Raw genomic sequence first — 13,759 nt, 5'->3', positions numbered from 1 at the left:
TGACACTGCCCGACACAGGATGCCATCAGTCCAGGCTGCCTTGCCTTTGGCGGACCTAATTAGCGAGCGTCTGACCGAGCCCCGGTAGCGGTGGCCACCGCGTCCGAGCGTCGCTCCACTCCACCGTCAGAGACGGACCCCTGCTGCCACCGCTCCTGACCGCTAATCAAGTCCTCCCCGCGCACACCGATATTACAGCCTCCATTCCCATATTGCCTCCCTTGTTGTCTCCCCACACATATCGAGTTTGCTGTTTTTTATTCAATTTGGAATGATGAAACTGTCGGGAGGGTGGGGGGGAAGTCGGCTCTCTCGGTTCGGTCTTCTCAGTTTCCTCTGATCTGGTGGAGGAAGCTGCTTTTGCACCCTGGAAGGGTGATGTGTAGAGGAAGAGAGGAATGGCCCGAGTAGATTACACAGGGCCCCTTTGAACGGCCTCGAAACAGGACAAATGAAACCTGAGTACAGCCTCTCAATGGGCCAAAACAATTAGCAACCGATTTAGCCCGGCATACATATTCAATTCAGCTGTGTGGTCTGTGGAACCAATGGTGGTAAATTAAGAGGGAGTCCATTGTGAATCTAGTCAACACCACCACAGATCACACCCAGCATAACACAGAACCTCTCTGACTTCATGGACAATGGACTGCTATTATTTTCCATTTTTTTTTTTATTATTTTGGTATCAAAGCAGTTTGGCATTAAGATCCCAATTTGTTTTGGGATTCCCTTATGAAATGGTGAAAGCTACTGTAGGCATTATCTACTGTGCTGCTTTCAGCACCAAACACAGGGCCAGGACAGGGCCAGCACAGGGCCAGTACAGGGCCAGTACAGGGTCCAGAGACAGATAGAGGAAGGGAAGGATGAAGAGAAGAGAGAAATAAGAGAGATAGACGAAGGGAAGGATGAAGAGAGGAGAGGAATAAGAGAGAGATACTGTAGACGAAGGGAAGGATGAAGAGAAGAGAGAAATAAGAGAGACGAAGGGAAGGATGAAGAGAGGAGAGGAATAAGAGAGAGAAGGATGAATATAGGAGAGGAATAAGAGATATAGACAAAGGGAAGGATGAAGAGAGGAGAGGAATAAGAGAGAGAAGGATGAAGAGAAGAGAGAAATAAGAGAGATAGACGAAGGGAAGGATGAAGAGAGGAGAGGAATAAGAGAGAGAAGGATGAATATAGGAGAGGAATAAGAGATAGACAAAGGGAAGGATGAAGAGAGGAGAGGAATAAGAGAGAGAAGGATGCAGAGGAGAGGAATAAGAGAGATAGACGAAGGGAAGGATGAAGAGAGGAGAGGAATAAGAGAGAGAAGGATGAAGAGAAGAGAGAAATAAGAGAGATAGACGAAGGGAAGGATGAAGAGAGGAAAGGAATAAGAGAGAGAAGGATGAATATAGGAGAGGAATAAGAGATAGACAAAGGGAAGGATGAAGAGAGGAGAGGAATAAGAGAGAGAAGGATGAATATAGGAGAGGAATAAGAGATATAGACAAAGGGAAGGATGAAGAGAGGAGAGGAATAAGAGAGAGAAGGATGAAGAGAAGAGAGAAATAAGAGAGATAGACGAAGGGAAGGATGAAGAGAGGAGAGGAATAAGAGAGAGAAGGATGAATATAGGAGAGGAATAAGAGATAGATAAAGGGAAGGATGAAGAGAGGAGAGGAATAAGAGAGAGAAGGATGCAGAGGAGAGGAATAAGAGAGATAGACGAAGGGAAGGATGAAGAGAGGAGAGGAATAAGAGAGAGAAGGATGAAGAGGAGAGGAATAAGAGAGATAGACGAAGGGAAGGATAAATATAGGAGAGGAATAAGAGAGAGATAGATGAGGGAAGGATGAAGAGGGGAGAGGAATAAGAGAGAGAAGGATGAAGAGAGGAGAGGAATAAGAGAGAGACACTGTAGACGAAGGGAAGGATGAAGAGAGGAGAGGAATAAGAGAGATAGACGAAGGGAAGGATAAAGAAAGGAGAGGAATAAGAGAGAAGGATGAAGGGAGGAGAGGAATAAGAGAGAGAGATAGACGAAGAGATGGATAAATATAGGATAGGAATAGGCCAGTGACTTGAAAGGAGAGAACCCACAGTGTGCTGCAGACAGGCCTGCCAGACAGCACTGGTCATCACAGACAGGCTACTGAGATGTGCGCTCCAGGCTCCAGGCCTTCCGTAGACGAGCTGTCCGGCAGCTCCTCGCGTCCACGGCGGGAGTCGGCGGTGGAGGGCTGTCACCCAGCGGCCTGTCAGAAGAGCTGGCCGGCCGGCCGCCGGCAGAGAAAAGGCTCCACTGTGAGATGGAGATAGGACCATCTGCACACACACACAACACCTCCAGAAACAGCCGCTCAACACTATCGCACTCCTCCTCTCCGTATTCCTTTCTTTCTTCCTCTCTTCCTTTCTTTCTTCCTCCATGTTCTCTCTCACACACACAGACACACACACAGAGGTGAGCCTAGCGCTGGCTGACGAGCGCTGGAAAATATCCTCCATACTCTACCATGGGGTAAATGATAGCCAGCCAGATCACAATCTAGCCATAAATTCAATATTGTACTGAGCTTCGGACTAGGGATGTTAACCGGTGACTGTTTGACCGATGGTTGACCGTATCCACGTTAGCCGACCAAAGTTGTCGCTAGTCGGTTAAACAAAAAAAAAAGAGGCATCTTTAAATTAGGCTAAAGACAGTGGACTAAACGCTACTACAGCTAGCCATCTCATTCCAAGAAGATCTTTTTTGCGTGAAGTTAACAAATTATCCCTCTCACTCAATTTTTCAAAACGCCTGCTTGTAGGCTAGGCTACGTAATAAACCAATAAAAACATTTGGCACGAGGTCACAGCGGTGGCCGGTGCGTCTTTTGCAATCTGGAAGTGTGCCGTTTTATCCATTGGTTTTATCATGTTGCAGTCTAAGCAACTTTCCGCATAAGATGGGCTTAAATTGGGAAAGACATTACATCTACATTTCAGGAAGGGTCATCAATGGTAACAGATAAGGTAATGATCATCTTTCGTTATTGTTGTTAGCACTTCCTCAAACTAAGCTGCGTCTCTTCGGAGCTGTCATTTTCATAAGTGAGCCGTTTCAGCCATTTCAGCTTCAAATGAGCTTCTAACGCTAGACAAACGCCTTTATTTGCAACGCGATCACCTTGTACCCAAACCATTTTCGGAGCAAAGGAACCATTTGTCCTCCATTTACAAGCTCCTTGGTTTGCAGGACTCATTGGCGCTGTAGGATTATAAAAAGTGACGTGAGTGAAAGGGCGGCGCCGGGGCTGTGTGTATGAGCGTAGGACATAGAGATGAGAGTTGGGAAATTGCGTGGCTGTTATTTCAAATAGCATAATTTATTTTAAACAAATCGGTTAACCGGTTTCAACCGGCTAATGAGCCTCGGTGGTCGGTCAAGAAAATTTTTAGTTTTCGCCATCCCTACTTCGGACTACTTGAAATTTTCAATTTCAAGAAAAAAACGTGACCCCTCTAAACCAGTAACATGATGGTGACATGACCATGAGAAAAACTCTCCACAGAGTGCAAGAGACAGAAAAAATGAGCAGAGCAAATGGATTCAGAAAGCTCCCTACCTTTTCTCCAAAGAACTCCACACACTTCATACAGACAGCAGAGAGTAAGAAGACAGAGGACAAAGAGTTAAGGGTGTGTGGTAACACCACAAAAACACACACCGACACACAAAACAGAGAAATCACACGAGCAGACCCCACAGGAGTTCAACTTAATTACCGTAATTTCCCGACTATTAGCCGCGGCTTATACATTGATTTGGCTGAATTTCTTCAGCTATGAGGTTAATACAGGGGGGCAGTTAATATGGCATTAATATGGTTTTGTTTCTTTTGACTTGCATGAAACACTGTCCTGCCGCTTATACACAATGCGGCTTATATGCGGGAAATTACTGTAGATCAAATCAAATCACTCATTCTTAGCCCCTTAATTACCTCAGAAAATAGTTAAAGGGTTCAAACGATTAAGAGTTCAAGAGAATGAGTACACCATTACTTGCCATGTAGGTCAAAAAAAGAGGGCTGCTGCCAGCTCAGAACTAAAAAATGAGCTGAGGGTTTAGACAGAAGGCATCAGGGGTCATATTAAATCCCGGTGCGATTACCTCGTCAGTGAGTCCCAGATTCCTTTGCTTTCAGTGGCTTCGCTCAGAAGGTCTTCATGAAGTTTGTCAGGACGTTTCTGGACCTGCAAAAACAGTAAATGTGTCCACATGTAACCTGCGTTGTGTTGTACACCGACGGTTCAGCCCTGCACACGCCCGGACTCGAACCCACGACCCAGCAGCACCTCGGATCGGGAGTCGAGCGTGCTAACAATCCCGCTAAAAGCCCAGGCTGCTAGCTTTCATGCCAGCAGCACTCTTGAGGCGTCGGGGTGTGAGGTTTACTAACGGTCGACACACACAGCTAGCTGGCATCCGTTACACACAGTTACTCTGTTGTACTTAAGCAGATTTGCAGTAGATTGAGCAGTACCAACGTCCAGCACTTACCCTGACTTTGATGATCTTGCTGTGGAAGCTGTTCAGGACGACTATGACATCGCCAGCGTCGGCGGGGGAGTCTGTGCCATCGTGTCTGTGGGAGAAAAGAGAGGCGCAGCCGTTGGTCAAGGTTGATGATGAAGTTTACATTCTCACCCGCACTAGAGAATCAATCAACGAGGTAATGACTGTCTAAACAAAGAAAGTACAGGGGACACACTGTACATTAAAACAGATGAACAGCAAAACAGGCATGCACACGCACGCACACGCACACACACACACACCAAAAATACACCAATGGATACAGAATAAGAATTCTGGGAAGGCAGCCAGGACCTTGCACAGATTACATTAATGTTCTGGTCATCTGAGCGATATTGCATTGGGGAAAATGACTGTTACATGAGACAGCCGCTGGTAATTGCTTCAAGACAAGCCGGTAGATGCTCTGAAGTGCCTGGCGTAAATGAGGTCCCATTCCAGCATTCCAGCCGCTGAATTAGGCCATTTGTGAGCATTATTGAATGGATTTCTGGGCAGCACTTGGCATTCTTTAAAGGTTTCCCACAGGTTAACGCCCCCCCTCCTCCACTGTAAACCCCTCTTGCTTGTGTACGAAAATGTATAGTGCAGGTTTTTCGACCAGAGACAATAACGCACCGCACTCTGTTTTTTCCGACTTTATGAGTGTTGGGGTATGGATCTTTTTGTGTTGAAGTAATTATATTTTATGTGAGCGGCCCATAAATCCTTCCTTCTTCGCTCCTCTGAAGGAATCAGCGGCAACAACAACTACGGTCGGCGGCGTTCCTGTATCCACACGGGGAGGCCCAGGGCGCCGATGGTGCTCCTGAGCAAACTTCCCCGGCCAGGAATGAGCAATAGGCTGTCAAGGCACGGCAAGTCGTCACGACTTCAGCACTTACTAACGGCACGGAGTTAACCTTATCACCGTGATAAATGCGGGACCCGGACGCAGCCCCCAAGTGCATCTCTCCCCACCCCCCCCCCCCCTCACCCCCCCACTCCCCCAGCTTTGAGCAGCAACTCGCCGGGCCTCCTCCGCCCCGACCGCCTCCCTCCACCGGAGCCATTAAGCGGCGGCTCGGAGAGCACAGGGCATCAATTTGCATCCCACCGCAGGGAGACCTCCCCCCCCCACCACCCCCACCCATCCCGCATCTCATTCATTTGTGTCAGGCGGAGTAGACAGCCGCTACGGGGGAAAGTGGCAGCACGCGAGAGGTGGAGCGTTTACCGCGCGTAAACACAACGAGTAAACACACACAAGACACACACACACACCACGCGCACGGCCCGGCCCGAGCACACACACCACACCACTCGGGCGCTGGTTTCAGTTGTGCAGCAAGTGTAGCTCTCGCTAGCGTAGCGGCAGCACTAACCCGATGAGTAATGGCGCTGCCAAGGTGAAAAATGACATCACCTTTTAGCCTCACCTGGAGGATAGGGGGATAAATCTTTGTGTCTGATATGATTTCGGAGAAATCCAGCACTGTGTTTTCTCAACTGCCGTTTAGAGATAGCGGAGGGGATAATGCCAGCGCCACAGATGCCTTCCAGGACTTACAAACTGGGACTGGATCCATCACGGCTGAGAGCAACCCCAACTTAGAAAGGAAAGTAGCGCAGGAAATAAGTCACTGCCAGTGTCGCCGTGCAGTTTGGGGGAAGTTCACAACATGACTTTGCTCATCTTGAACTTTTTGGGCCAAACGTATGGCCTGAAAATGATCAGCTGTACTCTGATACAGCAGACCAGGGCGACTGAGGTTGCCATCTTTCTAAAAGCACCAACGTGTAACGCTCATTACCGGCATGTCCAAAAATTAAGTACACTACATTACATTACTATTAAGTACACTGTTATATTAATTACGGCAATATTTACATGAAGATTTCAAGCTAGTCTGTTTAAATGAGAACAATTCGAACAATAAAAAAAAAGACAGATGAAAAAGGGCCATCAATGTGGCATCAGTCCAATGTGGCATCTTGTCTCGAGACGTACATTTAAGTACACTGCTACATTAACGCAATATTCACATAAAGATTTCAAGCTAATCTGTTTGACTGAAAACAATTCCGTAAACGTTATGATTGGTAGTTGCACTTACGCGAGTATTTGGTAGATATCCTCAGACCGACCCTTGCGCAACCGGAGGATCCACGCACCTGGATTGGCCTTCAGCTGGAAGTAGCCCTGAGAACGGGATGGATGGTACAGCTCACATCATCATCATTATCTCCCAATGAAGTGCAATACCCATTAATCAGCACACCTAGAGGCATCTCAAGCGCATCACTATGCCCATCTGAGAACAATCACAGTGCTGATGAACAAAAACAGTCTGTTAGGCGCACGCTTTTTGCGAAACTCAATTAAACGACTTGCGGACCTCAAAATTGAAATGCGAACCGCTGTTTTCATTGTGTTTTTTTTTTTTATTACCAGTGTTGTGAGTTCTACAGCTGGCGCTGGTGAATCATCGCCATAAACAGTCAGGAGGGTGTTAATGGGGGGAGGGTGTTGATGGTGTTGGTGTTGGTGTTGGGGGGGGGGGGGGGGGGGGGGGGGGGTGGAGGGATAGAGGCGGACATCCCGGGTTCAGAAAGTACAAGTCCTGCCAAGTACTTGATTCAACCATTTAGTAAACCAGCTCATCCTAATTAGCTGCCAGGTAGATCAGATAATTAGTGATATCGCTAGTGTTAAATGCACTGGTAGAAATAATATATGGCAGGACTTTTACTCTCTGGAACCAGGAATGGAATGGAGGGTGTTGGGAGGGGGGGGGGGGGGGGGTGGAGGAGCTCACCAGGTTGGCCATGACGATGGTGTCCTGCATGAGGGGGTCCTGGCCCATGCCCAGGGTGAACTGCAGGCCACGCGGAGGCTGGCCGGTGGACAGGTCGAAGCAGTGGCCCTCCAGCAGCAGGTGCTCCAGCTCGTACTCGGCAGACACCGGCCCGTTCACCTGGACAAAGCACACGCGACGGAGAACAGTCAAACACCACCCTCGCCACACACCCTTCGCCATTTTCAGCGTGAAAACGAGGCTGAGGTTGTAAACCTGCGGTTACGCTGCATTCACTTACAGTGTCATATACAATTTGAGCTGCTTTAATAACAATCCTGGTGGCTTAACAAAACTATCTTGAGTCTTCACTTTTAATGTTCACGACGAAGGATGTCGATAAGTGGGCTAATGGAGGAAATTGGATCCTGAGATCAGTATAAAAAGGACTAATTAATAAGACAGAGGGCAGCCATCACCACATATAACGCAGCTAAGAGAACGATTGATGTGCTATTTCGGCTAAATGTCAAAATACGGCCCAACATCACGCTTATTTTAGCAATCTACAGCCGATGGATGTCTGTGTCTCTTGGGAAACAATGACAGAATACACAGCAATAAGCTAGTAATATTACTCCATTCACTCACAACAACGTTTTCAAACTTTCTACAACCTCATTATCCCTTCAGAACATTATAGTGTGACAAGGGAGAATAGCAATTTAGTCTGAAACTAGCCTGTAGACACTGTAAACAAATCTAGCAGACAAACCTCACCACACACTCCTGTATATGGTCCTAACTGGTCCTATATGGTCCCAACTGGTCCTATTTGTTATTTGTTATTTTGCTATTTGTTCTGGTCAGTTTGAGGGACTAGCAGGCTCGGCGATTTGAGTGTGAGAGCGCGTCTCGTCGCGTCTCGTCTCGTCAGGTGCGCACCTCCTGCATGTGGATGTTGTCCAGGTCGTGGGGGCTCCGCACGGCCTCCACCATCCAGCTCTCGGGGGTGATCATGTTGAGCGTGAGGAGCGGCGACTCCGGCATGTCCACGAAGCGAGCCACAGGCCCGGGGGACAGCGTGTCGTTGCCCAGGAACGAGACGTCCGGCTGCAGGACGTAGCGGTAGAAGCTGCGGGACAGAAAAAAAACAAACAGGGTTACTAAGGTTGCCATCTTTCTTAAAAGCAAACAAACGTGTAATGCTCATTATTGGCTTGTCCAAAATGTGACAATTAAGTACACGGTTATATTAATTACTGCAATATTTACATGAAGATTTCAAGCTAATCTGTTGGAATGAAAACAGTTCGAACAATTAACAAAAAAAGAAGAAAAAGGGCCATCAATGTGGCATCAGTTCACTTGTCTCGAGACGTACATTTCACAGTAACTTTCCACTTGAAGACACACAGACCATACTGAGAATAGGGTACTTTGTACTATTTCATTTACATACATTCAGTGCAAAGCATATCTAACATCACATGCACCTCCTGTATCGACAGCAGGGTGGGAAATGGCTGTGAGTGTGGAAATGTGCACACCTACTCATTTTCACAGATTACTCACTATCTGCCACAAGGGCATTTCTTTCTCACAGTTTCTTTGTTAATTGCTTTTTCAATCATGCCTTCAGACACTGGAAGCCCACAGAGAAGGCTGAGATAACAAGCCAAGTGATCAATATTAATAAGAGCCCTCGTTGTATTTACGCTGCCGTTTTCTCTCCCAGAGGCAGACCCCGGTGCTCGACTCCGCAGGAAGACATTGCCGACGTTAAATTAACTGCAGCACGCCTGGCAGGAACAAGTCACAGCAGCTCTGAAGCAGGAAAAAGACACAGCCATAGCCCAGCAAACGACATCGGCAACGCGACGCAAAAAAGTGACGGATCCCATAATCATGCCAGTTCACTCTCGGCAGACGTTCCTTTAACTCTGCCTTTTAAATGAAGAAAACTGAGACGAACTGGCAGAGGGGGTATAGCAATTTAGTCCGACACTAGTCCGTAGACACTGTAAACAAATCTAGCCGACAGACACAACGGATAACAACCTCCAAAAGTCAACTTCAGACATTACTTTCATGCGGTTTCTGCGCGGGGGGTGGGGGGAAAGGCATTTTTAAGTTGAGGTGCGCTTGGCAGAGAGCCTGCTCTGGAACGCAGCCGCTCCTCACAGCACTGGCAGGCAGCTCAGCTCAGGCAGACCAATTAAAGGCTGGACAGACCACACATCTTTAAACACAAGTACTGTAATACCCCAACGTCCGTCAATAAACAGGGGGAAAAAGAAGAGAAAAAAACTCAACTGTTGGGCTGAGACAACACAACAATCTAAATTAAGCACAACAGTGAATAACAAAAAAAAAAACTAAGGTGTAATTGGAAGTTGTGTACATCAAAATCAAAAGAAACTAACTAAAAACTAACACGCAGTCTCTGACACGCTCGACTCGTCCTATTTCCAGGCGTTGTGCCTTTCTCGAGCAGCACCTCTTGACTGGAGTGCACGGCGCTCACCTGAAGCCTGTGCATCTGGATCAACACCTCGCTTGCCTTCTCACCTGGATGTGCTAGGGAACTATTTGCTTGGAAAAGCAGTGCGGGGGCCCGAGGCGTTACCGAGCAGATGGCGCGAGTGGAAACACAGACAGGGGCGCCTGCATCTGCTGCCACGGCTGCTGCCGCTGCTCGAGCCCGGTAGGTGCGTGCGGCTCTCCTGCAGCAGGGCCCGTTGCCATGGCAAGGCAGACAGGCAGGCAGGAAGTTTAATTGGGTGCAGTTGCCTACCTCTTCAGGGGCATCTCGGACAGCTTGGCACGGCAGTTCAGGAACACCTGCAGTTTGATATTGACCACTTGCCCAAGCACCTGGAGGAGGGCACAGAGGATGTGACCCAGTTACTGCACACCCACAGGACAAATAATACACACACACACACAAATACAAATCTCACACACGCACACGCACACGCACACGCACACGCGCGCACACACACACACACACACACACACACACACACACACACACACACACACACACACACACACACACACACACACACACACACACACACACACACACACACACACACACACACACACACACACACACACACACACACACACACACACACACACACACACACACCAACCTTTAAATTAAAAAAGCAGGGCTCAAAACTATTTCAGCCTTTACCTCAGATAAACTCTAGCTTGGCTGTGGCACTTTATACTTTTTTTGTGCACTGCGTCCAAAACCCGCAGCAGAAGTGAGAGAGAGAGCAATTACGGCCCACAATTACTTAAATCAGGCATGATAGGATCATTAAAAAAGGCTTTTTTATTATTAGTGGTGCATTAGTCACACGTCTCCTGCCTAGTTGGTGAAAGCCTGTGGTGCCATGCTAAGCGCTCCGCCACAGCTGGATGAGGCGGGCAGGGGGGCGCGGTGCCGGCCTGCGCCAGCGCGATGGGGGAGTGTGGGAGTGTGGCGGGCGTAGGAGTGGGAGTGGGAGTGGCTGAGTCAGTGGCCAGGTGTGAACCATCATGGATGTACTGTAGCAGCGAGAGAGAGAGAGGCACGCCGCCAAACCAGGAGTCGCACTCGCTCAAACACACACACACGCGCAGGCATACACACGCACGCACACACACACACGCACACATCACACACACGCACACATCACACACACGCACACATGCACACGTACACATACATGCACACGTGTACACACACACGCACGCACGCACACACACACACACACACACACACACACACACACACGCACACACGCACACACACACACACACACACACACACACACACGCACGCACACACACGCACACACACACACACACACACACACACACACACACACACACACACACACACACACACACACACACACACACACACACACACGCGCACACACACACGCACACACACACACACACTAATAGAATCACACACAGCCATGACGAGCTGATGAAACCTACCAGAGTGGTTCAGCCAAAACTCTTGACTGATGAAGGGATTGAAATGGCACTAATGAGTCACTGTCACCAGCATTCAGAATAGTCCTGCAGCACAACTACTGAGACTGCTCCCACTCCATGCTGCTGGCTGTATTCTAAGCATTCAGAATAGTCCTGCAGCACAACTACTGAGACTGCTCCCACTCCACGCTGCTGGCTGTATTCTAAGCATTCAGAATAGTCCTGCAGCACAATTACTGAGACTGCTCCCACTCCATGCTGCTGGCCGTATTCTAAGCATTCAGAATAGTCCTGCAGCACAACTACTGAGACTGCTCCCACTCCATGCTGCTGGCCGTATTCTAAGCATTCAGAATAGTCCTGCAGCACAACTACGGAGACTGCTCCAACTCCACGCTGCTGGCTGTATTCTAAGCATTCAGAATAGTCCTGCAGCACAACTACTGAGACTGCTCCCACTCCACGCTGCTGGCTGTATTCTAAGCATTCAGAATAGTCCTGCAGCACAATTACTGAGACTGCTCCCACTCCATGCTGCTGGCCGTATTCTAAGCATTCAGAATAGTCCTGCAGCACAACTACTGAGACTGCTCCCACTCCACGCTGCTGGCTGTATTCTAAGCATTCAGAATAGTCCTGCAGCACAATTACTGAGACTGCTCCCACTCCACCCTGCTGCCTGTATTCTAAGCGTTCAGAATAGTCCTGCAGCACAACTACTGAGACTGCTCCAACTCCACGCTGCTGGCTGTATTCTAAGCGTTCAGAATAGTCCTGCAGCACAATTACTGAGACTGCTCCCACTCCATGCTGCTGGCCGTATTCTAAGGGGCTTAGCTGACGAGGCTGGGTTGTCTATTACAAGTGTACATTACCCTGCCTGACACCGGCAGACATTATTGCCATTGCTCACACAAGTGCTCACATGTTGAATTGAATGCACTGAATGTGTGTTCAAAGAGAAAAACATGGGAGTCTTACATTCAATAAAGGTGACAGCTTCTGTGCGTCTCTGGTCAGGGGATCCACGATGGCAACCACGTCGTAGAACAGCTTATCTTCACTAGCGGGTATCTGTAGAACACTGATGGAGAACAACAGAACGTAGAACGTTGTCAGAATTGTCTGAACATAACGCAGACAGATATGCTTTAAAAACGATTTACGTTTTTTTTTAACTGATTTACTCTCCCGTGACAATAATGTGACTGCACGAGTCCTTTACCTGTGCTTGTCCCGCGGGAATTTCACCTCTTTCCGGGCCTCAGTCTTGGGGGCCGAGGCCAGGAGAGCGTCCACCCTCATGACCAGCTCACTGGCCCTGGAAACAGACCCACAGCCCACCTTACTGCACCAGCCACAGACACACCCGATCCCCTCACCTCTTAATAGACACATACTGTACAGTACAGCAATTTCCCCTTGTATAAGCCGCATTGTGCATAAGCCGCAGGACAGTGTTTTATGCAAGTTAAAAGAAACAAAACCATATTGATACCATATTAATTGTACCCGTGTATTAAACTCAGAGCTGAATACATTTTGCAAAATCAATGTACTGTGTAAGCCGCGGCTAGTAGTTGGGAAATTACGGTAAGAACACATAACACCTGATCCACATGTACTCAAGAGAGAGATTGGCTAAAAAGGACATAAACAAATCAAGGCACCAAAGACTTCTGATTCCATCTTAGGGGAACACAACTGCCTTTCTTTATAACCTTTTAAATCTCATACCATAGTTTAATGTTTTTTGTTCATCATCATCAGATACTAAGTACACACACAAAAAGGACATACTTTTCCCCCTTTAAGCCCATCTGCTTGACTTTGGCTTTGATTTTCTCGGCCGATGTGCTGAGTGTTATCTTCTCCAGCAAATGGAAGTCGTCTGCACTGAGTTCTTCCTCCTCCTCGAATGGCCCCAAGATCTACAGAGAGATGAGAGTGTGAACCATGCGTCACCTGAGAAATGCTTGAAATAGGGGGCCGTATAAACCGTAAACAAACTCTCCTGTCTGCAAAAAGAACACTCATATTTCTTGGTGATCCTCACTTGTAAAAAAAAGACGGAACACCACGGCGCTTATGTTTATGCATGAGCCTGGAAGTATGGAAGGCGGCTCTTCTCTCGGCTTCGGGGGGAGCACAGATGTACACGAGTGATACCGACCACAAATTCAGGAGTGTCTCCTCCAAAAACGCGCCGCCTCGAGCTCCAGCTTTCGCTCCAGATGGGAGAGATGTGATCTGCGCCGACCACTTTCCACGCTTCCCTGCTAATCATAAGGGGGGCCACTAGATGCCTCATCTGTCCCAGCCAGATGGTCACTGTATATCACCGCAACAGCTTCCCCACGTCTCCCTCTCTGCCCCCCCGCCTCCCTCCACCACCCGTGCT

At 48.2% G+C, this 13,759-nt stretch overlaps 1 protein-coding gene across 2 annotated transcripts in view; it reads right to left on the bottom strand.

Annotated features, from left to right (window-relative positions):
- The window catches only part of uggt2 (UDP-glucose glycoprotein glucosyltransferase 2), a 44,373-nt gene that overhangs the window by 12,749 nt on the left and 17,865 nt on the right, over positions 1–13,759 (bottom strand). The window contains exons 24-33 of one of the 2 annotated variants that reach the window (XM_062534593.1): positions 13,159–13,289; positions 12,584–12,679; positions 12,340–12,442; positions 10,151–10,230; positions 8,299–8,488; positions 7,375–7,533; positions 6,673–6,758; positions 4,541–4,625; positions 4,151–4,233; positions 3,603–3,626 (exon numbers count right to left, since the gene is read on the bottom strand). In XM_062534593.1, the coding sequence (XP_062390577.1) occupies positions 3,603–3,626; positions 4,151–4,233; positions 4,541–4,625; positions 6,673–6,758; positions 7,375–7,533; positions 8,299–8,488; positions 10,151–10,230; positions 12,340–12,442; positions 12,584–12,679; positions 13,159–13,289 (1,037 nt within the window). The remainder of the gene's footprint in view (positions 1–3,602; positions 3,627–4,150; positions 4,234–4,540; positions 4,626–6,672; positions 6,759–7,374; positions 7,534–8,298; positions 8,489–10,150; positions 10,231–12,339; positions 12,443–12,583; positions 12,680–13,158; positions 13,290–13,759) is intronic. The other variant, XM_062534594.1, reaches the window with a different exon arrangement.

The sequence above is a fragment of the Sardina pilchardus genome, chromosome 4, assembly GCF_963854185.1.
Source record: "Sardina pilchardus chromosome 4, fSarPil1.1, whole genome shotgun sequence".
NCBI lineage: Eukaryota > Metazoa > Chordata > Actinopteri > Clupeiformes > Clupeidae > Sardina > Sardina pilchardus.
The sequence above is the reverse complement of the archived record's forward strand: the minus strand, read 5'-3'. Positions and strand labels throughout refer to the sequence as shown.